At 39.4% G+C, this 22428-nt stretch overlaps 9 protein-coding genes across 9 annotated transcripts; 6 read left to right on the top strand and 3 right to left on the bottom strand. All coding sequences in view use genetic code 12, as the record gives it.

Annotated features, from left to right (window-relative positions):
* Positions 1–29: 29 nt before the first annotated feature.
* HOS3 (histone deacetylase) lies at positions 30–2207 on the top strand (the record flags this gene model as incomplete). The annotated part of the gene is made up of 1 exon (XM_051753500.1): positions 30–2207. One exon carries the CDS (start codon positions 30–32, stop codon positions 2205–2207), a length of 2178 nt encoding a protein of 725 aa, XP_051607442.1.
* A 748-nt stretch (positions 2208–2955) lies between these two features.
* BEM3 (Bem3p) lies at positions 2956–6393 on the top strand (the record flags this gene model as incomplete). The annotated part of the gene is made up of 1 exon (XM_051753501.1): positions 2956–6393. The coding sequence occupies one exon, from the start codon at positions 2956–2958 to the stop codon at positions 6391–6393; it is 3438 nt and encodes a 1145-aa protein (XP_051607443.1).
* A 165-nt stretch (positions 6394–6558) lies between these two features.
* Positions 6559–7434, bottom strand: KGF57_004023 (transcription initiation factor IIA large subunit; the record flags this gene model as incomplete). The annotated part of the gene is made up of 1 exon (XM_051753502.1): positions 6559–7434. The coding sequence occupies one exon, from the start codon at positions 7432–7434 to the stop codon at positions 6559–6561; it is 876 nt and encodes a 291-aa protein (XP_051607444.1).
* Positions 7435–7794: 360 nt separating this feature from the next.
* On the bottom strand, positions 7795–10455 carry FZO1 (mitofusin; the record flags this gene model as incomplete). Its single annotated transcript, XM_051753503.1, has 1 exon — positions 7795–10455. The coding sequence occupies one exon, from the start codon at positions 10453–10455 to the stop codon at positions 7795–7797; it is 2661 nt and encodes an 886-aa protein (XP_051607445.1).
* Positions 10456–10797: 342 nt separating this feature from the next.
* KGF57_004025 (ureidoglycolate hydrolase) lies at positions 10798–11439 on the top strand (the record flags this gene model as incomplete). Its single annotated transcript, XM_051753504.1, has 1 exon — positions 10798–11439. One exon carries the CDS (start codon positions 10798–10800, stop codon positions 11437–11439), a length of 642 nt encoding a protein of 213 aa, XP_051607446.1.
* Positions 11440–11447: 8 nt separating this feature from the next.
* On the bottom strand, positions 11448–12278 carry KGF57_004026 (uncharacterized protein; the record flags this gene model as incomplete). Its single annotated transcript, XM_051753505.1, has 1 exon — positions 11448–12278. One exon carries the CDS (start codon positions 12276–12278, stop codon positions 11448–11450), a length of 831 nt encoding a protein of 276 aa, XP_051607447.1.
* A 195-nt stretch (positions 12279–12473) lies between these two features.
* SEC15 (Rab GTPase-binding exocyst subunit) lies at positions 12474–15266 on the top strand (the record flags this gene model as incomplete). The annotated part of the gene is made up of 1 exon (XM_051753506.1): positions 12474–15266. One exon carries the CDS (start codon positions 12474–12476, stop codon positions 15264–15266), a length of 2793 nt encoding a protein of 930 aa, XP_051607448.1.
* Positions 15267–15826: 560 nt separating this feature from the next.
* Positions 15827–16696, top strand: COX11 (Cox11p; the record flags this gene model as incomplete). Its single annotated transcript, XM_051753508.1, has 1 exon — positions 15827–16696. One exon carries the CDS (start codon positions 15827–15829, stop codon positions 16694–16696), a length of 870 nt encoding a protein of 289 aa, XP_051607449.1.
* Positions 16697–20121: 3425 nt separating this feature from the next.
* FRE10 (Fre10p) lies at positions 20122–22260 on the top strand (the record flags this gene model as incomplete). The annotated part of the gene is made up of 1 exon (XM_051753509.1): positions 20122–22260. The coding sequence occupies one exon, from the start codon at positions 20122–20124 to the stop codon at positions 22258–22260; it is 2139 nt and encodes a 712-aa protein (XP_051607450.1).
* Positions 22261–22428: the final 168 nt, after the last annotated feature.

Here is a 22428-nt window from a genome sequence, read left to right on the forward strand (position 1 = left end):
TAATAACTCGATTCCCGATGTCACGTCAAATGAAAGCCCCCCTTCAGCGAAATGATAGCGAGGATTCATTAATTGAAGCGTTTGAAACCACCTTGACAATCAAACCAAGTACCACTGAGTATGAAGATAATGACATATCCATCGACCATACCGTGTTGCCCAACTCAACCGTCAACTATACTCGAGATACGGCGAGTATGGTGGATATTGAAGAGTTGGAGGAGAATGAACGACTTGAAGAGCAAATACCGAAATTTAAAACCAACAGAAGATACAGTTTACTTCCGACAAAGACCGCATTCAAGAAAATTGGGTCACCTGGGTTGGAAGAATACTATGTTGAGCAAAAACTTGATCCAAAATTTCATGACATTTTGAAACCCAGTGCACTCATTGATGAAAAGTTGACCAAGTATCATCACACGTTTAGTGATTTTATTGCATCAAATCCACATATTCATAAAGAGTCACCTCGTTTTCAGCGTAGTTCCGAAAAGACATTGGTCATATTGTCTCCGTATAGTCCCGAACATGCATTTGGAAGAAAATGGGTAACAAAGTCATACTTGTCAACGATTTTCGAACGACCTCAACGTTTACTTGCAAGTTGCATCGGAGTAGCCTCGGCAATCACAATGTACCCGTTCTACTACAAATTGATCAACTCAACGAAAAGAAGTTCCATCTTTGCATCACATGTAAGGAAAATCCATGGACGAAATTGGCCCAAAAAGTTGTTTGAACTATGCTTGGAAAGCCACGAAAAGTTGACTAATGATGAGATTGAAGTTCCCGAGGATTGGAATACTGGTGATATCTATCTTACGCCAAAGACTATAAATGCGATCGAAGGAGTAATTGGCACCATTGAAACTGCTGTTGATAGTTTATTCAAGGCCCTGTCACCATCGCCTCGTGCTAGTATCGAGACATCAACGTCATCGTCGACCAATCATGATTTAGCGTTTGTGGTGATACGCCCACCGGGGCATCACAGTCATGCTTGTCTACCCAGTGGTTTTTGTTTACTAAACAATGTACAAATTGGGATAGAATATGCATTTGAAACATATGGTGTGACCCATTGTGCCATATTGGATATTGATTTGCATCATGGAGATGGCTCACAAGATATCTGTTGGGAAAGAGCTGGCTTTACAGGAGATTATGGACAACAAGCTGAAGACGAAGTTGATGACCCATCGTTGAATCCTCGTAATGAGTATGGTAAAAGGTTTGCTACGTTCCCTAAAGTCGGGTATTTCTCACTTCATGATGTCAAGTCATACCCCACTGAGTTGGGATTTGCCACAAAGGAAAATATCAAGAATGCATCCACGTGTATAATGGACCATGATTTGAATATTTGGAATGTTCATTTGCAAAATTGGAATACTGAAGATGAGTTTTATAAACATTATCAAACGAAGTACGTGGCGATTTTAAACCGTGCCAATCAATTTTTGAACCAATCTCAAAAACAACATGAACAAGAGTACGAAGAGTACTTGACTCAGTTGAGCAAGTACAACAAGTACTTGCAAAAACCACATCTCTACCCAGCATCATCCAACCCCAAAGCGGAAAAACCAACACCACCACCAGCTTACAAACCATTGATCATTATATCAGCTGGGTTTGATGCTTCCGAATACGAGGATCCTCAAATGCAGCGACATGGCATTAATGTCCCCACATCATTTTATGCAACATTCACCAAGGATGTGGTTAAGTTGGCCAAAATCCACACCGAGGGAAAGGTGATTTCATTTCTTGAAGGGGGATATAGTGATGGGGCTTTAACAACGGGGATTTTTTCACACCTTATTGGATTGAACAATGACGACGACCTCTTATGGAATCAAACATGGGGATCAGAACAAGTTGTTAAGGAATTAGTTAAAGGATGCAAGAAGAACTGGACTCCCTATAAGAACCCCAAGAGCGACATCACTGTTTGGGCCAATGAAGTTATTAAATTGGGGAGATCGATGATGCCTAATGCAATATTACCGGCAAATTACATATATCGAGACCAGTCTAAGGAGAAAGATAGTATCAATGGGAAGCCCATTAATCGAATGGTGAAGGATCTTTTGGATGGTGGAGTTGGTGTTATTGATTCTCCAAAGGGGAAAAAGACTGATGATCGTGACGATTTTAAAAAGCCAGTTAGACATACTAGATCTTATTATAAAACAGTTTAATTTAGCACAATATAGAAGTATTTTAGAGGGAAACACAATGAGGCGAGTGAAAACCAGTTGTTGCAAAAATATAAGCGGCTGACGAGAGAGGCTGACAACATGCGCTACCAATACCCCCCCCCTTGAATAAAACCTTAAAGCTTGAAGGGTCCGACATTCTTGTGACTTTTAAAGTGAGGAAAAAAATGGACAGATAAGATTGTTGTGCCTTTAAGAAGGGCAATTTGTTACCTCTTACATTCATTTCTAGTGGGTTGGTGCAATGAAGAGTTGGTAATGTGTTAAGTGCTTGATTGAAACTCAATTCTCTTAGTGAGTCATTTCCTAAAACGGAAATTAATAAGTTTATTTGAAAAGAAAGTTTTATCAAAATTATGGTCTGTTTTTATATTACAAGGGTGGTGGAGTTGATAGATATGCCCACACAAACATACGTTCATGCACTTGCAAACAAAACCCCATTCATAACTAATAGATATCGTATATGAAGTGATGGTCTTCTGATGTTATCCTCTTTCAATCCTGTATATAATAACGTAAGCGAATTTTGTTTTTCTTTTTTTTTTTAAAATTACGCACACACACTATACACACAACACACAACACATACAAAACAAAGTGCACAGACACTTACCCCACGAATAAGGCAAGTGTTATTCACCGCTTTAAGAGGGAGTTTACAATAAAACATAGCTACTCCGTGGCAGAAGGGATAACAGGTGGAAGTTTATTGCTGTGGTGATCAATAATGCAGACACTAAACAGTCCTTACATTCCAACTTTGGAGAACAACAAGACCAGACAACAACATCCCCAAACGACATCATCAACAACACTTTCAAAAGGAAGCGAGACCCCACACCCAGAGTATCCACCATCAGATCCGCGCTTCGATCGAACAGCACTCTCAGATGAAGAGTTTATTGGACAATTGTTGTTTGAAAGCCAGGAGCTAAAAAGTACAATTGAATCGCAGCTGAAGTTGATTGACAAACTACAACAACAGTTGAGAAGTCATAATATCACCCCACACGTGCCTGAAACAGCAAATAGCAATGGCTCTTTGGAAAAAGAGGGGACAACAATTCGCAAAAAGGGTTCGTTTAGGGTAATGAAACCGGAATATTCTTCAGTTACCAGCAATGCTGACTCAACTCGTCAAACATCTACTTCTAATGTTAATAACTTACCCGTGAATAAAACCACTGACAGCTTGACCAATTTGCTGCTTGAACAGCACGATGATGACAAGTTGTCAAAAGCAGAAGACAGACGTGCACAACCCGAGACAGATTCTCCTTACGAAGTTCCTATGAGGTCTGCCCGCAGAAGACGCATCAAGGATGAAACTTCCAAGGAGCTACAGGAGACCGTGGTATCTCCAGTTGTGGACTCGTTCGACTCGTCCGAACGCGTAACTTCTGAGGACAAGAATGATTCAACATCGTCAAACAAGGGTGGAGACGTCGATAAGACACAGGAATTGGAAGAGGTTTCTCTGGAGGGCTCCAAAAGCGTACAACTGGATGACATGTCAGTCAATGCTTCTGGGCTGGATCACACAAAAAGCACTGCCAATATTACAGAGCCCGTGGGTGAAAATGCATTACAAAGTCAAGAAATGAAGCCTACTGGTTCGGTAACCTCAATTAATGACACGAGCAATGCAGCGTCATCTCAATTGTACACTCAAAACAGTAAACAAAGGAGAAGTACTAGTAGTGTTGCATCCACGTACAAATCTTCCAGGATTAAACCACCTGGGTCTCAGCGCGTATTATCAAATTCAAAGAGTAGTGCTGAGTTGAAGCCACCACCATTGCCTTTAAAACAGCCACACCATGCGAGTAATGGATCTCCAGGCAACATGTCATTATACAATACCCCACCTAACATTACGGCTCCTACGTTTACAGGCAATGAGGGTCCGCTATCACCAGATTTGGACAACGAAAGCAAGACGGAATCGTTTTCTTCAGCTAAAGTGAGGATTGATGATGATGAACTCCCCTTGAGACCGGAATTGAGTATTTCATCTTCTCGCAATGTGCTGAACCAAGAACTATCCACACCCCACAGAGACACTTCCCAACAACAAAATATCACAAGGCCTGCTTTTCAAACACCAACTTCTTCTGCACAAAACGTACATCTTTCGAGTCCACAAACTCCAGGATCCAGTTTCAGTGTTTTGCACACACCAAAGATGGAAATGGATGAGTCTGCATTGTTTATAAAGCCTGAGGAATTTCACACGATATTTATCAAAGTTGTCAGCACGATCCACGTCACGTCGTCCACTGTTCAAAACCCGGCAAAGAAGGCAGAAGAGCCAAAGATTACGATGACCATCAATGACAGAGAAACCAATAAGGAAATGTGGCGGATTCGTAAAACCCATGCCCAATTGACAGCATTTGATCATGATATTAGGCCCATAGTTGAGTATTTTGGTCTTTCCAATTTACCCGACAAGTCTAGCTTTGTTTCAACCACTCCAAGTAAGATTGAGCAAAGACGGTCGACTTTGCAAAAATACTTTAATTCGATATTTGTTATGCCTCATATTCCACGCTTGGTGTTGTACAAGATTTGTACATTTTTGTCGTTGGATTTTGTGAATCCTCTCGATGATTTCAAAAGTGGGTCAAGAAAAGAAGGATTTTTGGTGCGCAGGTATAAAGGTTTGGGTAATAGTTGGAAGATAAGATGGTGCCAGATTGAGAGCCACTACCTTGAAATTTATCAGTTTCCAGGAGGTCAACTTCAAGAGTCTATATCATTGAGAAATGCACAGATTGGACGACAAGCAACTGATTCAGTGGCTGAAGATAAAGGATACAGGCACGCACTTTTGATTATGGAGTCACCAAAAGGTTCCAAGCTCCATTCTACGACAAATAAGCATTTCTTCTGTGCCGAAACTGACGAAGAAAGAGATGATTGGGTGACTGCATTGATCGAATTTACCGAGCCAGGACTGGAATCAGCCGAGTCGTCTCCCCGAAATACATATATTTCCCCAGACACGCCGACGGACCTTGATAAGAAATTCTTGTACGACAATTATACCCAAGGTACCGATTCTGATTTTAGCAATCGCTACTCTACAAGTGATCAAAACAACACCACTTTTGCATCAGTCTCCAGTGAGGACCAGACAAAGAAGTCAAAGCTTCGAAATTACTTTTCATTTAGAAGTAAGGATACATTGACTGAGGACCAGTCACAGCATGATCATCATCATCAGCAACAGCAACAGCAACAGCAACAGCAACAGCAGCAGCAGCAGCAGCAGCAGCAGCAGCAGCAGCAGCAGCAGCAGCAGCAGCAGCAGCAGCAGCAGACGCCATACTTTGATTCGCAACTACAGTCAGTACCGTATTCGAACCTTGGCTCTTCCCAGCAACATACTTACACACCGCCATCAACAAATGGGTATCAACCACCACCACAGCCTTTCATGCCAAACCAAACTTCCAACAACTCTGTTCAACAATACCTTGATGATTTGAATATTGGAAACGATATCACCAAGTCTATATTTGGCCGTGATATTGAGGAGGCATACGAGTTATCGCACCATGAATATATGGGTCGTGATATACCCAGTATTTGCTATCGATGCTTGGATTATTTGAACAGGACCGGTGCTGTTTTTGAGGAAGGAATATTTCGATTGAGTGGGTCGGCGTCCACGATTCGACAATTGAAGGATATATTCAATACACAATACGACTTGGACTTGTTTCAGACCCCATTGAAGCCAGATATAAATACAGTGTCTGGGTTGTTCAAGACTTATTTGCGAGAACTACCCAATCCGATACTTGGCGCAAATACCTATCACCATTTAAACCATCTCATGTTGAACAATGCGCAGTCAATGCCACCATCACAAATTGCACTTATTTTCCGAGATTTCCTCAATGATTCAAACAATATTGACAAGATCAATTACGATTTGTCTTATATCATCTTCAAATTCCTTAGACAAATCATTTCACAAAATCAAATCAATCGAATGAACTTGAGAAATGTGTGTATTGTGTTTGTCCCGACATTGAACATCAGTCTTGAGGTATTGAGCACGATTTTGATTGATTTCGAGTGTATTTTCGAGAATGGTAAACCCATTTCAGATTCGAATCGAGAGGTATTGGATTTGCACATACCAAACTTTTAAATCGTAAACTGTTTGCCTCGTGATGTGCGCTGTTGATTTTACTTACCGACATATATATATATATATGTATATATATACGATACGAAACTGTTCTTTTCTGTTTATTCTATGTAACACTGTGTTTCAACAATCCACTTTTTTCTCTTTTTTTGGTCTTATGAATACTTACCATTCACATTCTCCAGTAGCTTTGTGAAAAACATAATCCTTACCATCGATATTTGCAACACCTTCTTTCAAATTTGCTTTCCATTTGTTTTTGATCCTTTGCACTTTATCATACAAGCATAACATAATCTGTCCTTCTTGATCTCCATCTTCGTCGTCCGATTTATCACTTTCTAAATCATCATCTAAGTCCGAATTTATGTCGTCCGAATCATTGAAAATATCGCCATCTTCATCGTCATCGTCATTGTCGTCGACATCATCATCATCATCATCATCGTCCAAAGTCCCATCAACTTGGCGAAAATTCAGTCTCGTTCTTTTGGTTTTTGATTTCTTTTGTAGCAGCTTTAGTACTTGCTTGGGGTTATTTACATGTAGTGTCATTTCAAAAGTACCATCGGTTTGAGGTAATGGCGGGAGTGATAAACCATCATCATTGCCTTCCTTTTTGACTGTAATTGGAGGCAACTCTATTCCTAAATCATTATTGTAACTCAACACATCAGAGGCACCAACGTCACCAGAAACATCCCCATTTTGGCCACTAGAGTCAATGTTTCCACCATTAGCAGACTCTTCAAGCTGAGATGTTGAAGTTGGCTCTCCCTTGACCGCCGCACTTGTATTTGCACTTGTATTTGCACTTGCATCGTTACCTATTAGCAAAGCTGGATCATCATCTCCATAATCGTCGTTTTCATCCCACGAAAATTTGCCAACTTTGGATTCCGATAACTTCTCGCACCAAATCTTGCGCAACTCTTGTAGTGTGGCTTCATCAATGCCCATATTTTCAAAATCTTGACGAGAGTCGGATATCACGTCTTCTATTATAGTTTCGTATAACTTGCTGGCCTCTGCGTTTGACATGGTGGGCAAAAAAATAAAAAAAAAAAGAGTACTATGTGTGTGTGTGTGTGTGTGTAGAAATGAAAATATTAATAGTAAAGTAGCAGCGCTGAGTGAATCTGAATTAGTATACTGGCCTGGATTCAAAACACTGGCTAACAGAGGTAAAGCTGATTGATTGTGATATGGAGTGGTATTGCCGTGCAAAGCAATGTGGTCGTAGTGGGGGAATTTTTCGTTCGCTCCGCTTCAACTTTAATCAATTTATAGGTCGTGCAGATTGGTGAAATATATATATACCAAGGGGAGGAATTCTACAGTGACGCTTCGAAACAATACTCAATTCATATATACAAGCTTGCTACATAACGCCTTGCTACTTTAATCAACAAGATTCACGCTTTCCAAATCGATTGCCTGCAAGACCCGTTGCTGATCATTGATCTTGGTCAACAATTGCTTGAAGAAACCAGAACTGATCTCGGCATCTTTGATATACGACTCTAATTTCTTCTTTTGAGACAAGTTCTTGTCAATGCTCGTTTGGAAATTATTCATCACCTGTCTTGCTGGATAGTTCAAAACTTGACGGCATTCACTGGCTATACGTGTTGAATTGTTGTGTACATAATTCGTTTCTTGAATCTTTCTCTTGATCTTTTTAGCTTGTTTTCTCGATAGGGCGTTGGGGATATCACTAATGAGATAGTATATTGCAATACCAGAAACGCCAATAAGGATAGGCACTGCTACACGTTTGAGGGTGTTTGGTGTAACGTAATTGCTAAGGTGATACAAACGATTGATCAACGCACCTGTGGTCAAAAGTTTACCAGATGAGTAGAGGGTGTGCAATGTCAATTGAGTTGGTAGTTGCTCCTTCAACGCAACTGCATTGGATGGAATTGCAGTGATTACCGAAACGGGATTGAAGTACGAAATTTGGTGTTTTGTAGCACTGACATACGACTCAGGCAATCCAACAAAGACCAAAAATGAATCAATCGACGGATCAAAAAAATCAGAAACCTCAATAGTGTCGTCAATATTCTTACCAATGTCGTCCTTGGCTCTTGTAAACATCAATTCAGAATTAAACTTTTTATTGTTGAGGAATTCCTCGCCCAATGTGCTCTTTCCATACTTTGTGATCTCGTCCACTTTGGTTCCAGTGAGTTGTTTTGCCAACTCTTCGCTCTTCAAGACAGAATCGTAGATAATATCCATCAATGCCAATTGTGACTCCTTTGCATACTCAAATAGGTACTGTAACCCTTCGTATTGAACGACTGGCTTGTCACCTAAATTTTCAATCACCGTCACCATTTCTTTGGTAGTGTCATTGTAAACTTGCGTACATGCTGATTCAATGACTGAGTTTATAGTATCTGAAATCTTATGAGACTTGGATATAATCTCATCAACTTTGGGAGCAACCAGGCTATTGAGCTCCAGCAACTTTTCCTGTCTTTCACCGCTGTACATTTTCTCATTGATCTTGCTCAATGTTTGCAAATCGTGTAGCAAATTGAGGATGTAACTTTTAGCTGGGAGCAACTTCGAAATTGATCGTTTTTCCAAAAGAAACTTTCGTAACGATGCCTCAAGGAGATCAAAGTCGGGATGACCGGGGTTGTTGTCATTGCCTCCATTGCCTCCATCGCCTCCATCGCCTCCATCACCTCCATCGCCTCCATCGCCTCCGTTGCCATTAATTTCATTGGAGCTGACAAAGTGAATAAACTCCTTTGCATTCTTATAAGTGTCCGGTGAAAGATTCTTGATTTGATCCAAAATCCGCTTTTTACATTTTTCCTTGTCTTTAATATTGTCGAACCTGTTCACCACAATGAAAACATATCTTTTTTCATTAGCAGCAGCGGCAATGAACTCTTTGGCTGACAAGGTAAAATGGTTCTCCGCACTAACCACAAAAACCACCAAATCAATCTCCTCTTGGCGTGAAAACACTTGTGTGGTTTGGTACGAATCCATATTCAAGCCTGGTGCATCAATAAGCTTGACGTCAACGACACCATTGCGTAGCAAACTCTCTTGGAACGAGCGGTTATCAAGTACATACACCTTTAGCAACTTGTACTTATCACAATCGTACACCAAGTCTTCCAACTCCAGGAGTGGATGTATTTCATAAGTCGACTCATCAGACTTTTTGTACTCATTTTCTATAGGAACTGCATGTACTTCCTCAAGGCCCTCATTCTCTTTCTGTGCATCAATCACTTCACAAAAGACAGATGTGCATGGTTGTTGGTCTTCGGGAAGGAGCTTCCTTCTCAAAAGCGCATTGCAAAAGGTTGATTTACCCGCATTCAAATCTCCAGTGACAAACACTTTCGAAGAAGTGTCATCAACCCTTTCCTTCAAGTTGAGGAGGTACTTTGTTTGCCCATGAAGTTTTTTTTCCAACAATGCTGCTATTGACTTTTTGTCCAAATTCGAAACCAAGTTGTCATCTCCGTGGCCACCACGTATATTGATCTTTAAAATCCTGAACTCGGGTAGCTCTTTACTAATATCGTCTTCTTTTATCTTTTGCTTCGCCAATTGTTTGATACTAGAGTTCTGTCTCACTAATCCCAAATGAGCTTTGGCACTGTTTAACAAGATTTTCGATCCATCTTCAATCTCAGTTGGGTAAAAAACAGGGCGCTCTTTATTCTCTTTGATTATCTCTTCGATAAGTTCAATAGTCTGGTTGATGGAACGATCTAACGAAAGTTTGTTGTCATTGTATTTGAGTTGCTGCAAGGATGCATTGTTATGCTGTTGATTGTGAACCTGCATTGCTCGTCTTGCGTTCAGAGAGCTACTTCCTTCTTCCCCATCAAACAAAGTTGTTCCATCATGTGACAAGTGACTCTCACCAGGCACGTATACCAACTGTGAAGGCTTATCTAATGACTCGTCCAAAAGAGTCAGGTCATCACCATCATCATCGTAATAATCATCACTAAGATTACTATTTTGACGAGGCTTTCGTTTGGACTCTTGTGGTTGAAGGTTGGGGAATCCTGCCATGATACATAAAGCGAGTCAAAAAAACAAAAAGAAAAAGACAAATAATGTAGTTTGTGATATCTGTACTTTAGACTGTGGCTGATTGGGTTGACTGCTGTGAATAACTGAAGGCAAGATATGCAGTTTTGAGAAAAACAATCGCAAAGTAATGGAGTGATTTCTCTCTCTTCTCTCTGTCTCTTCTCTCTCTCTCTCTTTTGTGATCACGGAAAATAATACCCATACACGTGACATTCACATTATCTCTCTTTGATTTTGATCTTCGGCTATCTCCATTTGAATTTATATTGACAATAATACTGAACTGTGGAATTAGTGCTTTTGCCCTTTTCTTTCTCTAATATGGTTCTCAAGACATTCAAGCTAGATGGGAAGCAGCACATTGTTGCTACTCCATTAACACCTGAGGCGTTTGCACCATATGGAGGTGTCATCAGTGCTGACCATCAACTACAAAATGTTGAAAAGTCAGAAGCAAACTACGGTACAGCGATCAAGTTACATAAAGTGGCACCCATAGTCAACAATTATACCAACTCTCCTAGCAGCGTCAAGGAGACTGCAAACTGGAACATATTTAGATGCACAGCACCAAAACATTTGATCAAACATGGCGGCTCAAAATCAGTCTATTTATCAAAAGTATTGGAGAGACATCCATTCAGCACCCAAACATTTGTGCCCATGGGTCAAGACAAGAGCAAATTGTCATATTTGGTTATTGTAGCAAAGACTGACGGATCTACAAGGGACAAGTTACCCGATGCTTCACAAATCAAGGCCTTCATTTGCAAAGGAAATCAATCCATCACTTATGGGGCTGGTGTATGGCATGCTCCCATGGTTGTCATTGACGAAACAATCCCACACTTGGATTTTGCAGTGTTGATACATGAGAATGGTGTTGCTGATGAAGACTGTCAAGAGTGTTACTTTGATCCAGGCTACAATATCGAGTATACGTTAACTTCATCGAAATTATAAACTGATATTTACAAAAATTCCATAAATTCATCCACCATTTCTTTTGCATACTTTTCCCTTTGTTCAGGAGGTAGATTACTAGCATTCTCTCTTGCCAAGCTTATCTTTGAAAACATGTCTTCCAAGTCAGGACCACGGTCAGTTCCATTCAATAGACGTGTCTGCATTCCTTCAAGTTTCTTAACTTTGTTCTTCTCGTATTTGCTGTGATCTCTTTCGAGTAGTTCCATATTGGACCAGCCATGGGTTTCGAACAACTCAAGCAACCTGTCTCTGCCCACCCGCTCTTTGTATTCATTAATGCCGCTTTTCTCGAAATTGATAAATTCGATTCCATGAGTTATAACCTCGTCCTCAATAGCGTCCATTTTGTATAATTCCACCGCTTCACCGAAAGGCACTGTTCCGACTACAGACAAAAACCCATCCCAGTTATCAAGCTGCTCCAACTTGGCTCGAATCTCATCCACTTCGAGTAACAAATTCGGTAGAAACTGGGGGTGGGTATTCATATTGTACGTGAATATGATACCATCGAGTGCCTCACGTAGCTCCCCCATTTCTTCAGTGAAAAAATCCCTCTTCCATTCTTGTAACGCACTTATATATTCATCATCCGTGATTGAGCTGGTGCGCTTGGATGGGTACTCATCAATCATCAATTTCAATTTGACAGTATAATACTTTGTGGTTAATGATGTTGTCTGAATTATACCGCTATGAGATTCATCCTGTACTATTGACCTTGCTGAATTAGCATCTCCCCTCAGAATCAAATCACTTATGCGTAATTTCCCACTATTTGGTGGACCTAGAATAAGGACATGGTTGGGTATCATTATTCAGATGTGTGGAATTACTATCAGAGGAACAAACAAAAAATAAAGAGAAAAATAAAAAAACAAAAAAAAACAAAAACACATAGGCAAAACCCACCCACACACACACACACAAACTCTCGATCCGCTGTTTAAAAATTCACTTGACGTCAAGATACACATACATTTCACCACACAAGGAGGAACTCTTCCACAATGGCGCCATCAAGAAGCAGTGGTACAATAGCTAATGGCCATAGTGAAGCAAAAACAGCCCCAGCAGCTAATGAGAAAAAGCAACCTATTGACAGCATCCAATTGGAAAACTTGCTACTTCGAGACGAAGAAATATTTCAAACGTCTTTGAACTCGGATGATTATCTAGATAGCCTTGCCCCAATCATCAAAAATGCAGTCAAGCTGAATGAGTTGAGTGGATTGATAACAAAGTTGAACGACATAGTGCAGCAGAAGGATGAGGAATTGAATCAAGTATCTATCGAGTCCATGGACGAAATTAATCAGTGCATGCAAACGATCGCTAGCATACATAAAAGTGCAGACGATTTGAATGCCCAGTTTCTCACTGTCAATCAAGGCTTGAATAAATCTGCATTTGAACTAATGACCAGGAAAAAAAGCTACACAAAGTACAAGGAAGTTTGCAATAGAATAAATGAAACACATGTCGTTTTGACCGAGTGTATTCAAGTTTTGGAGTTGATGAACAGGATATTGGACTTGATAAAACAAACCAGGTATTTCCTGGCGTTGAAGTTGATTGATGAAATGACAAATATCCATATACAAAAGGTTGAAGAGTTTAGCTTTGCTAAAAAGATTGTTGCATCAACACCGCATCTAACCAAGATGATTGAAGACGACTCATTTGAGAACTTGACAAAGTGGCTATCGATCCATTTGGAGAGAAAGTTGCGTCCAGTGGGGGAGACTTTATATGAAAACCTTGCTGAATTGCAAGATATTTGGAGAGACCAACAAAACAAACACGAAATGTATAGACCATACAAGTTGAACTCGCCAGTTGAGTTGAGTTTGAGAGATCCACATTTGAATTACGACGTGTTTGATGATGAGTCATTGCAGATACCATTGAATAACGTTTATGATGCCATCTTGGTGTATCTGACGTTGCATGAGTTGGATACTCTTCGTGATATTTACTACAAGGAGTGGATGAAGAAATATAGTAGGATTATTTATCCACTCACGTCAGCTTCAGCTAACAAAAAGGAAATTGTTTTCAGTAACAATGAGCTAGATGAATATTTGAAGAAGATTGCGGCATTTTTCGTAATGGACAAACAATTGAACTTGATTACAAAGTTTCAGTTGCGTACAAATAATCAATCGGACGATTTGTGGATATCCTTTGTGTCCAAATTGAAGCCTGTTTTGTTGTACAATTTAAAGAGAAATGATTTTTATGATCTTCGGGAGTTGCATGGATTTAAGCAGATTGTTGGTGACTTTATGCAAATTATGGATTCGAATGAGTATGATATTGTTGAACTTTATGAAGTGTTGATGATTATTTTCAAAGACTATTTTGCTCCATTAGTTGTACAAGATTTTAGAAAACAGTATATTGGAGCCATGCAGAAGGAATTGTACACTTCGTTAGAAGTTGATGAGAGGAAATACAATGATATCATCAAGACATTATTTTATCACAGGGATGCCCCCTTTGCGCCACGGAAAGTTAAGAATAGATTCCCAGTTAAGCTTCCATTTAGTGAAGATTATGCAACATTTTGCAAAATCTTGCACAAGCTCACCACTAGAACTTTGAAGTTTATCGACGTTTACTACAACTACGAAATCAATGAAATTATAAACATTATTGTCAATGATATCTTTGAAGAGTTTTTGGGAGAAAAGAAGGGTTATGGAATAGCATGGGAGATTGAAGATTTCATACGCAAAAACTCCACAAATAAAGAAGTTACTGCTCAAAGTTTTGTTAATTTGGAGCACTACATCATAGGTTTGATTGAGATTGGGAAACTTCTCAATGTCAGACTAAGACAGGAGACGGGTATGGGAATCCACAATATCGACAATAATGGTACATTCACTTTAAAGGCGGTGGAGACGTTTACCAAGTTGAAGAAGTTTTCCGAAGAGACCCTTTACCAAATGGTTGACACAAAATTGAATGAATTGTTAGACTTGGTAGAGTATGAAGATTATGAACCGCCAGAACTGGAGCGCAACACAGAAGCCAATTTTTCTGTCAAAGATTTTGCCATGTTTTTGGAAAATTTGTTTACATCCATTTTCGAAAACTTGTCACCACAATTGCGCACGTTGGGATTGTTTAGAGCTTATGACTTTGTCTCGCAATACTTTTTAGGAATACTACACGATGCTCCTAGATTCAACTCGGTGTTTATTGACAATTTTGATTTGGATATCAAGTATCTCGAAAAATCGATGAAAAAATTGGGCCGTGTGGAAGAAGCGATGGATGATGCATCGCAAGGTAATGTTTCAATTGATTCTACATTTTCAGAGTTGCGACAAAGTGTCGATTTATTGAAGTTGGACAATTACGAAGAATATTTGAACAATAATACTTACAGGACAAGAAATTTCAGTTCCATAAAATTTGACAAAGGTTCGCGATTGATTAGCAAAATGCAAGGACGCGACGATGCTATATTGGCCCGTAACCCAAGTGTCCAACGCACCCCACAACGTACCAACACCATATCCTCAATCTCGCAATCCTTGTCGAGCAGGAATTTCTCCGGTTTACGAGGGAACAGATATAATGATGAGGAGAGCACATCTGGGTTGAACATGAATAACTCCAACCCCAATTCGAGACCAGTTTCACCATCACAATCTCCTCGACCAGAAGCCGGAGCAAGAGCATCCCCGGGGTTGGCATCAATGACTGGATCTCTTTCAGGTTCGAGACTTAAAAATTTTGCAGACCGATTCAAACAGAATGGTCAGAATAACGGGCAAAATGGGGAATAGACAATTAGACCTTGGAAAGCATTTTATGGGAGGCGTGTCGGCTTGAAAGTTTACCAAAATTTCAATTTTGCAAGCCAACCTTGTCTCTTTTTTAGTTCTTGTTGTTTCAACTCTGCAACGATTGTTTGTATTTGAGATTCCAAGTCATTAGACTCTCTCACTAGTTCGGCTTCAACTTCTTTGTACTCCAAGTTTGTCCATAGAGTATGCAAGAGTAGATATGTAGTTAATGATATGGTGAGGGTGTTGAATATTGCATGGCCAAATTGAGAAATTTTTGGCTTTGGAGGGACTGTGTCATACTCAGGTATGATAGTTGTGTATTTTCGAGATGGGTTTGATCTGAGGTTGAAGATACGTTGAGGGAACCGTACAGCAGAGCGAGAGAGCATTGATGACTTGTGTGTAAATAGGCGATGGTAGATATGGAATGGTTTGACTGAGTGCTTTCTCTCTTTCTTTTTTTTTTTTTTTTTTTTTCCATCATCAAACGATAACCTCTGTTCTTTTTTTTTTTGGTAGTTATAGATTGTCAGTAACATATAGCCAGCAACTGCATAATGATAGGAGTAATCAGACTACGTGTTGCAGGAGTTAGCACAATGCAGATGATGAAGCTGTCTCCATCCCTGTTTTGTCGTCTACCTTGCGTGCCTCGTTTGGCCCGCCCGTTTCACCAATCAGTCATCTACAAACAACTCAATCAGCAACAACCAACACCACCACCACCACCACAACAGACCCAATCACAAATTGAAGCCAGACTTGAAGCAGAAAGAGCTCGTGTTGATAAACTTGCAAAGGAGAGGGAGGAGCGCCAAAGGTATAAAAATAGAACTGCAACATACTATGCTGCTTCCCTAGGCATTGTGTTTCTAGCATTGGCATTTTGTGCTGTGCCTGTATATCGGGCCATTTGTCAGCGTACTGGATGGGGTGGTATCCCCATCACTGATAGCACGAGGTTCACGCCAGACAAGTTGATTCCCGTGGACACTAATAAGCGTATTCGTGTACAATTTACGTGTCAGTCCTCAGGTGTTTTGCCTTGGAAATTCACTCCTTTGCAGCGTGAAGTATATGTTGTTCCTGGTGAAACTGCATTGGCCTTTTATCGTGCCAAGAATATGAGCAAGGAGGATATTATAGGTATGGCTACGTACTCAATCATTCCTGAGAATGCCGCTGCCTATTTCAACAAGATTCAGTGTTTTTGTTTTGAAGAACAACGATTGAGTGCTGGCGAAGAAGTTGATATGCCTGTTTTCTTTTTCATTGATCCTGATTTTGCCAAGGATCCAAACATGAGAGGTATTGATGATGTTGTTTTGCATTATTCATTCTTCAAAGCGGCTTATTCTGAGGGTGAATTGTCAGCTGTGCCTAGTAGTAGGAAAGTGGAATTGAAGGCAGAGTTGGTGCAGGGATAAATGGGAGAGGGGTTTGTGATTGTACATAGTTTTGATCGGTAAATATACGATATATAGAGTAAACGAAAATTGAAGTGAATCTAGTTTTCACGACTCAAGAGAACAACAAAGGAAGTCAAAAAAGAAAAAAAAGGGAAACGAGTTGGACTAGTGGCAAAGAACACAAGTGCGCTGTGACGTAGATTCTTGAAGTTTTCAGATGCGATCAATCAATTCGGCAATGCCAAGATTTTACGTGTGCTATACCAAGCACAAAACAAGAATTGATTTACTAATTTAGGTTTTGGCAAAACTGAAGCATCCAAACCCGGTCTAACAGCAACGAATACTCACAAAAAAAAAAAAAAAAAAAAAAGGATTTGTTGAGTATGTGAGCTTACCCAACAACATCAGACATGCCTTGTACCTCCTCTATCAAATCCAATTGCGTCTTCTGTCTTTATAATTATTTGCAAAGGCATGTCCAGGAAGGGTTTGCACAAGTAAAGAAGCTGATATTCATCAGTTGCAGGCTCCTAAATTCATAGGAACACTTTAGGGCACAGGCTGTATATGATATGAACCAAGAGTCACATTTGATGATATAACAGTGAATGCAACAATTATCCATATTGCAATGTGGTTAACAATTGTATTTCAATAACGGCATTGTGCTCAATTGATATAGCTTTAGTAACCCATTACTAATGAGAAAACAAGTGTGTGGTTAGGAGATCTCAACAAGTAAATGTTAAGCAAGCAGTACGTGGCTTTTGCTTTTACTGATGAAATTGATTATATTGCCAAAAACAATAGGGTTTGTACACAAAAATGAAGACTGCTTTAATTCCGCTTGTTGTTTGTGTTGTGTAATTAATAAAACAATGTCTAAGATTTTTTTTGAATGTCTGCGTCTGTTTTTTTTGTTTTTTTTTTTGCTGTCTGTCTGTTTCTCAGACAAAATCTACCGAGTCGCAGTGCTATGTAAAAAAAAAATTTTGATTTGAAACTAAAGCTCAATTCTCATTGGCTCTAGCGTTGTAGAAAGATAATGGTCTAGACTTGTATGCTTTGAATGCCGTGAAACAAGGAGAATAAGAGGGACTGCAATAGGAACAACTACTATGTATGCTCCATCCAAAATATGCCAAGATAAAAAGTACACCTGCTAAGAAAGTTTAGTCCATTTATTTTTTTTAACCTTCGGCTTTTGACGTGAAGGTTAAAACTATTTCAACAGCTTTTACCCAACTGTAAATCAGGAATCAGGGGAGAGGGGGGGAGAGGGGGGAGCAGCGCATGGCAGTACAAGGTTTAGGAAACGGTTAAACCTTTCTTCTGTTCAAAAGCCCACTCATAAAAGAGCTCCTTGTTGTTGAATTTGTCTTTTGTTTTGATTCTTTGTGAAAAGTATGATTTGCCAATGAGAGACACGGCTTTTCTATGTTCATCAGTGATTGCCAGATCCAATAGAACAAAAGAGAACTACGGTAGAAACGGAACAATTTCTACTGCATCTGGTGTTGGAAAAACAATTACCCCAAAGACGCTCTCTCTCCTTTGCCAAGAAAACTTTAATCTATTTATATTAATAACCAATGAACGGTTTGTTAAAAAAAAAAAAAAAAAGAAAAACAAAAGAAAAGAGAGGACTTGCTTATTCCTTATAAGGTTAAATTATTCAACCAAGTATTGGACTGAATAAGAAAAAGCAATAGAAGAGATTAACAGCCAATCACTGCAATTGTTTTTTTGTTTTTTTTTTATTTCTTTAGTGTGTCTCCCTTACTTTTATAGTACTGGTGTCTTTGTACTACTTCTGTTGAGTATTTGAAAACAAAAAAAAAAAAAAAGAAGGATAATAATAATAATAATAAATACTTAATACTACACATAGATTGATCAGATAAATAAGATTACCTATGTATGAAAAAGATACAACAAAGATGTATAATCAATGTGTTTATCTGTGTGCTTTCGTATTGGAGGTCTACTTGCTTAATTTACACACATTCACAAATACATAATGAAATTCATGGACCTTGTTGCTAATTTTCTTGGCTGTAGGCGAAGCAGCTTGCAAACACATGGCAAAGAACAGACAAGCTTAGTTTCTCCAAACCCTTACTCTTGCCAAGCACTAAACAAACAACACACCCCGATTTGATTTTGTTGCTAATAACGGGGCTGATAGAAGTCAGCATGGAACAGACTGGTTCAATTAGATTGTAGCACCAAAAGTTTTAATAGTACACTCTAAAAGCCACTGCCTAAAATAAAAATGTAACCTCCCTACAGAGTAAGCGTTTGTGTTGAAATTGGTACCAGACGTTTAAACATTCCATACAGTGGTTTAGTTTGGGCTTAATTGGTACATTGACAGAAGGATTTACTAAATTTGACCTTCGTACAACAATTTAAGCTTTTGACAATTTCAAGAAAAACCACACTACTTCGCCCTATCTTGTTTCCTTCCAAGCAACCCTTTTTCCCCCCTTCCTCCCCCTTCCTCCCCTGTCTTATCTCAAGCATCTGCAAAGAAAACACAGCCCGGAATGTTTTGGGTTATGAGCCACTCCTCGCCATTACACCAATCCCTCTTGTAAGGTAAAATATTTTTTGAGCAAGAGGACAAACATAATGTAAACGGTAGCTGTGACTTTGTGACTGTTTTTGGTAAAATATTTTTGTTTTATTTTTTTTTCTTTTTTTTTGTGGGCGACATTTCACTTATGGCAACTGTAATCTATTCCATCAATTTATTCTCCATTCATGATGTGCACCAACACAGCTGCTTTCAAAGGTTCACCGTTCTTTGGAGATAGCAACCAATAACCTAACTAGTCAATAAACCCACACATACAACATTCTCTCTCTCTCTCTCTCTCTCACTGTGTGAATGAGAATAAATGATAGTTGACAGTGCCAATCTAGAATAACCTTTACTCTTTTTGTATACAGGTTGTGTCTCCAAAAAACAAACTCTCATACGCTTATTACGTTCCTTAATACTTACACAAATCTGTAGACAATTGAGGGCTTTATGCAAGTCAGTTACAAACAACAACAGAGAGTAGTACAAACCCCAATTGACAATTGCAATAGATACTACTGGGGCTAATTCCAACAACTCCCATTGTTTAACAAGAAAAATTTTTTCTTTCTTACAGCAATCGGCACAAATGCGCCCTATGCCTTTCTTCAAAGAGGAGTAGCTATAGATCCGAGAGATAATGATAGGTATACATATATATATATATAGATTTCCAAATTGCCAACAATGGAGTTCCCTTTGCTAATAATTTTTTCTTACTTCTCCTGTTCCAACTAAGGTAATTCTTTGTCAACGTTTCTTCTTAATATTTCCTTCCTTGTTTTTGCAACTGCAATTGAAAAGTTCAGAGGAAACTGCCCCACACACCATATATTCACCAATTATAAATACAATGGTGTCCCTTAACATACCAATTTACACCTTACTTTCGCTATTTTTGGTATCCACAGTCGATGCATCTAAAGATGGTTACCAAATATATCACGCTGACGATTTCCCAGTTCAAGCATGTACTGGTGTAATTGGCAAAACCGCCACTTTTTTTGGTTCAGATGTCAAGAATGGGTTCTGTGACGTTAAGAACCAGCCGGCATTGGGTACCATGGCTGAATGTATTGAGATGATGATGAAGTATAAGAACAAGGATTCGCGTAAATTGTTTCTTGCAAGTTGCAAAAAACTGAAGTTGACTCAAGATGAATACTTTGCTGCTTTACAAAATGCCACTGATTTTGGATTTGTTAATACCACTGCTGAAAAGGGGTTCAACAAGACCGAGATATATGACAAGCCAATCTTGTTGACGCAAATGAAGGTTGATAGAGCTTATGATGCCGTAGCTACTAGATGGTACAACTACAATTATGCTCAATGGTTTGGTATTGCATTGATGTGTTATTGGTTTGGTGTTTTGTTCATTTCCGGTGCCATCAACTTGTGTTATTTCCTTTTCCCTGGTTTCATCAAATCGTTCAAGGGTAAATTGGTAAATACATTCCGTTTATACTTTACCTTGCCTGCATTATTTGGCAAGACTCATGTTCATCACAAGGCTATATTCAAACATGTTTTTGTCATGTTCCCCACCAGATTAGAGTCAATAATTGTTTTTGGATGGTTTGCAATGGCTTTGATTATGTGCTGCACAAACTATGTACATGTTGTTCCAAACTATATCTGGCCCGATAGGTCAAACGAACTTGGTAGAAAAGTTGCTGATAGAACTGGACAGATTGTCATGTGGTTGATGCCCCCCTTGGTTTTATTTACCGGAAGAAACAACTTTATGCAATGGATCAGTGGTTGGCCATATGCTCGATTTGTTTACATCCACAAGTGGATTTCAAGGATTGTGTTTTTTATGAGCATTGCTCATGCTGTTGGTATGACTTATAATGGTAAGAAATTGGGTAAATATGAACTGAGATTTCTCGAGCCATATGTACGTTGGGGTACTGTTTCCATTGCTTGCATGGGTATTATGTGCTTCCAGTCATTGATGTATTTCAGAAGAAACAACTACGAGTTGTTTATCTTGATCCACGTGTTGATGGCTGTGTTTGCCATTGGTGGGTTATGGATCCACGCAAGACCACAACATTTCCATTATTTTATGATTGCCACTGTATCAGTGTGGGTTTTTGATCGTGTTATTCGTATTGCAAGACTAGCCTCATTTGGGTTGCGTACTGCTCAAGTTCAATTGATTGCTAATGAAACCGTTAAAGTCACTGTGCCTAGACCAGCTTGGTGGGTTCCATTCCCTGGCTGTCATGCTTTCATCCATTTCATGAGACCAACTTGTTTTTGGCAATCGCATCCATTCACAATTGTTGACTCTGTTGCTGAAACCAGAACCATTACTTTTTACTTGAAAGTGAAGGGAGGGATGACCCATGGATTGTACCAGTATTTGTCGAAACAACCAAGTCAAACTGCATCGATCAAAGTTTCAGTTGAAGGGCCATATGGTAACCCAGTTGCAATCAATAGATTCGAATCAAGTGTTTTCATTGCTGGTGGAAATGGTGTTCCTGGACTTTACTACGAAGCAACATCGATAGCCAAGAGGTTTGGCGAATCAAGACCAATCAAGTTCTATTGGGTCATTCGTCATTACCGCTCATTAGATTGGTTTTACCAAGAGTTGCAGAAATTGCAAGACTTGCCATCAATAAAACCCATCGTTTACGTAACTCAACCCCACATTGGATTAACTGAGCCCATTGAAACAAACATCACTGATGATGAATTGGAACAAGAAGAAGAACAAGAGAAGAAGTCAGACACTTACGAAAAAGAGGATTACATTGTCAAGCGCAGAAAACAAATGAGTCATGTTGAGTTTAGAGAATATAGACCCGATTTCTACAAGATAGTTGCTGATGAAATCAAGGAAACGGTGACGCCGTTGGCCATAGCTTCTTGTGCTCATGGATCTATGGTAGATGATGTGAGGAAATCTGTCGCTGATCATTTGAATGATTCGCAGTATAGAATCGAATTGTTTGAACAAATACAAGGTTGGTAGAGAGAGAGAGAAAGAGACGAAGAGGTGTCGATTGGTGGTAATTTATAGAGTTTGTACCCTTTCTGGTGATGTATATATATATTAACTTTGAGCAGCGGTGATCCGTAGTGTAGAAATGCTAAGAGATCAATTCGGAATGCTGAGGCGGGTCTTTAGGAAGGAAAAAGT

Source organism: Candida theae (assembly GCF_024610275.1).
Source record: "Candida theae strain CBS 12239 chromosome Unknown scaffold23, whole genome shotgun sequence".
Lineage (NCBI taxonomy): Eukaryota > Fungi > Ascomycota > Pichiomycetes > Serinales > Debaryomycetaceae > Lodderomyces > Lodderomyces theae.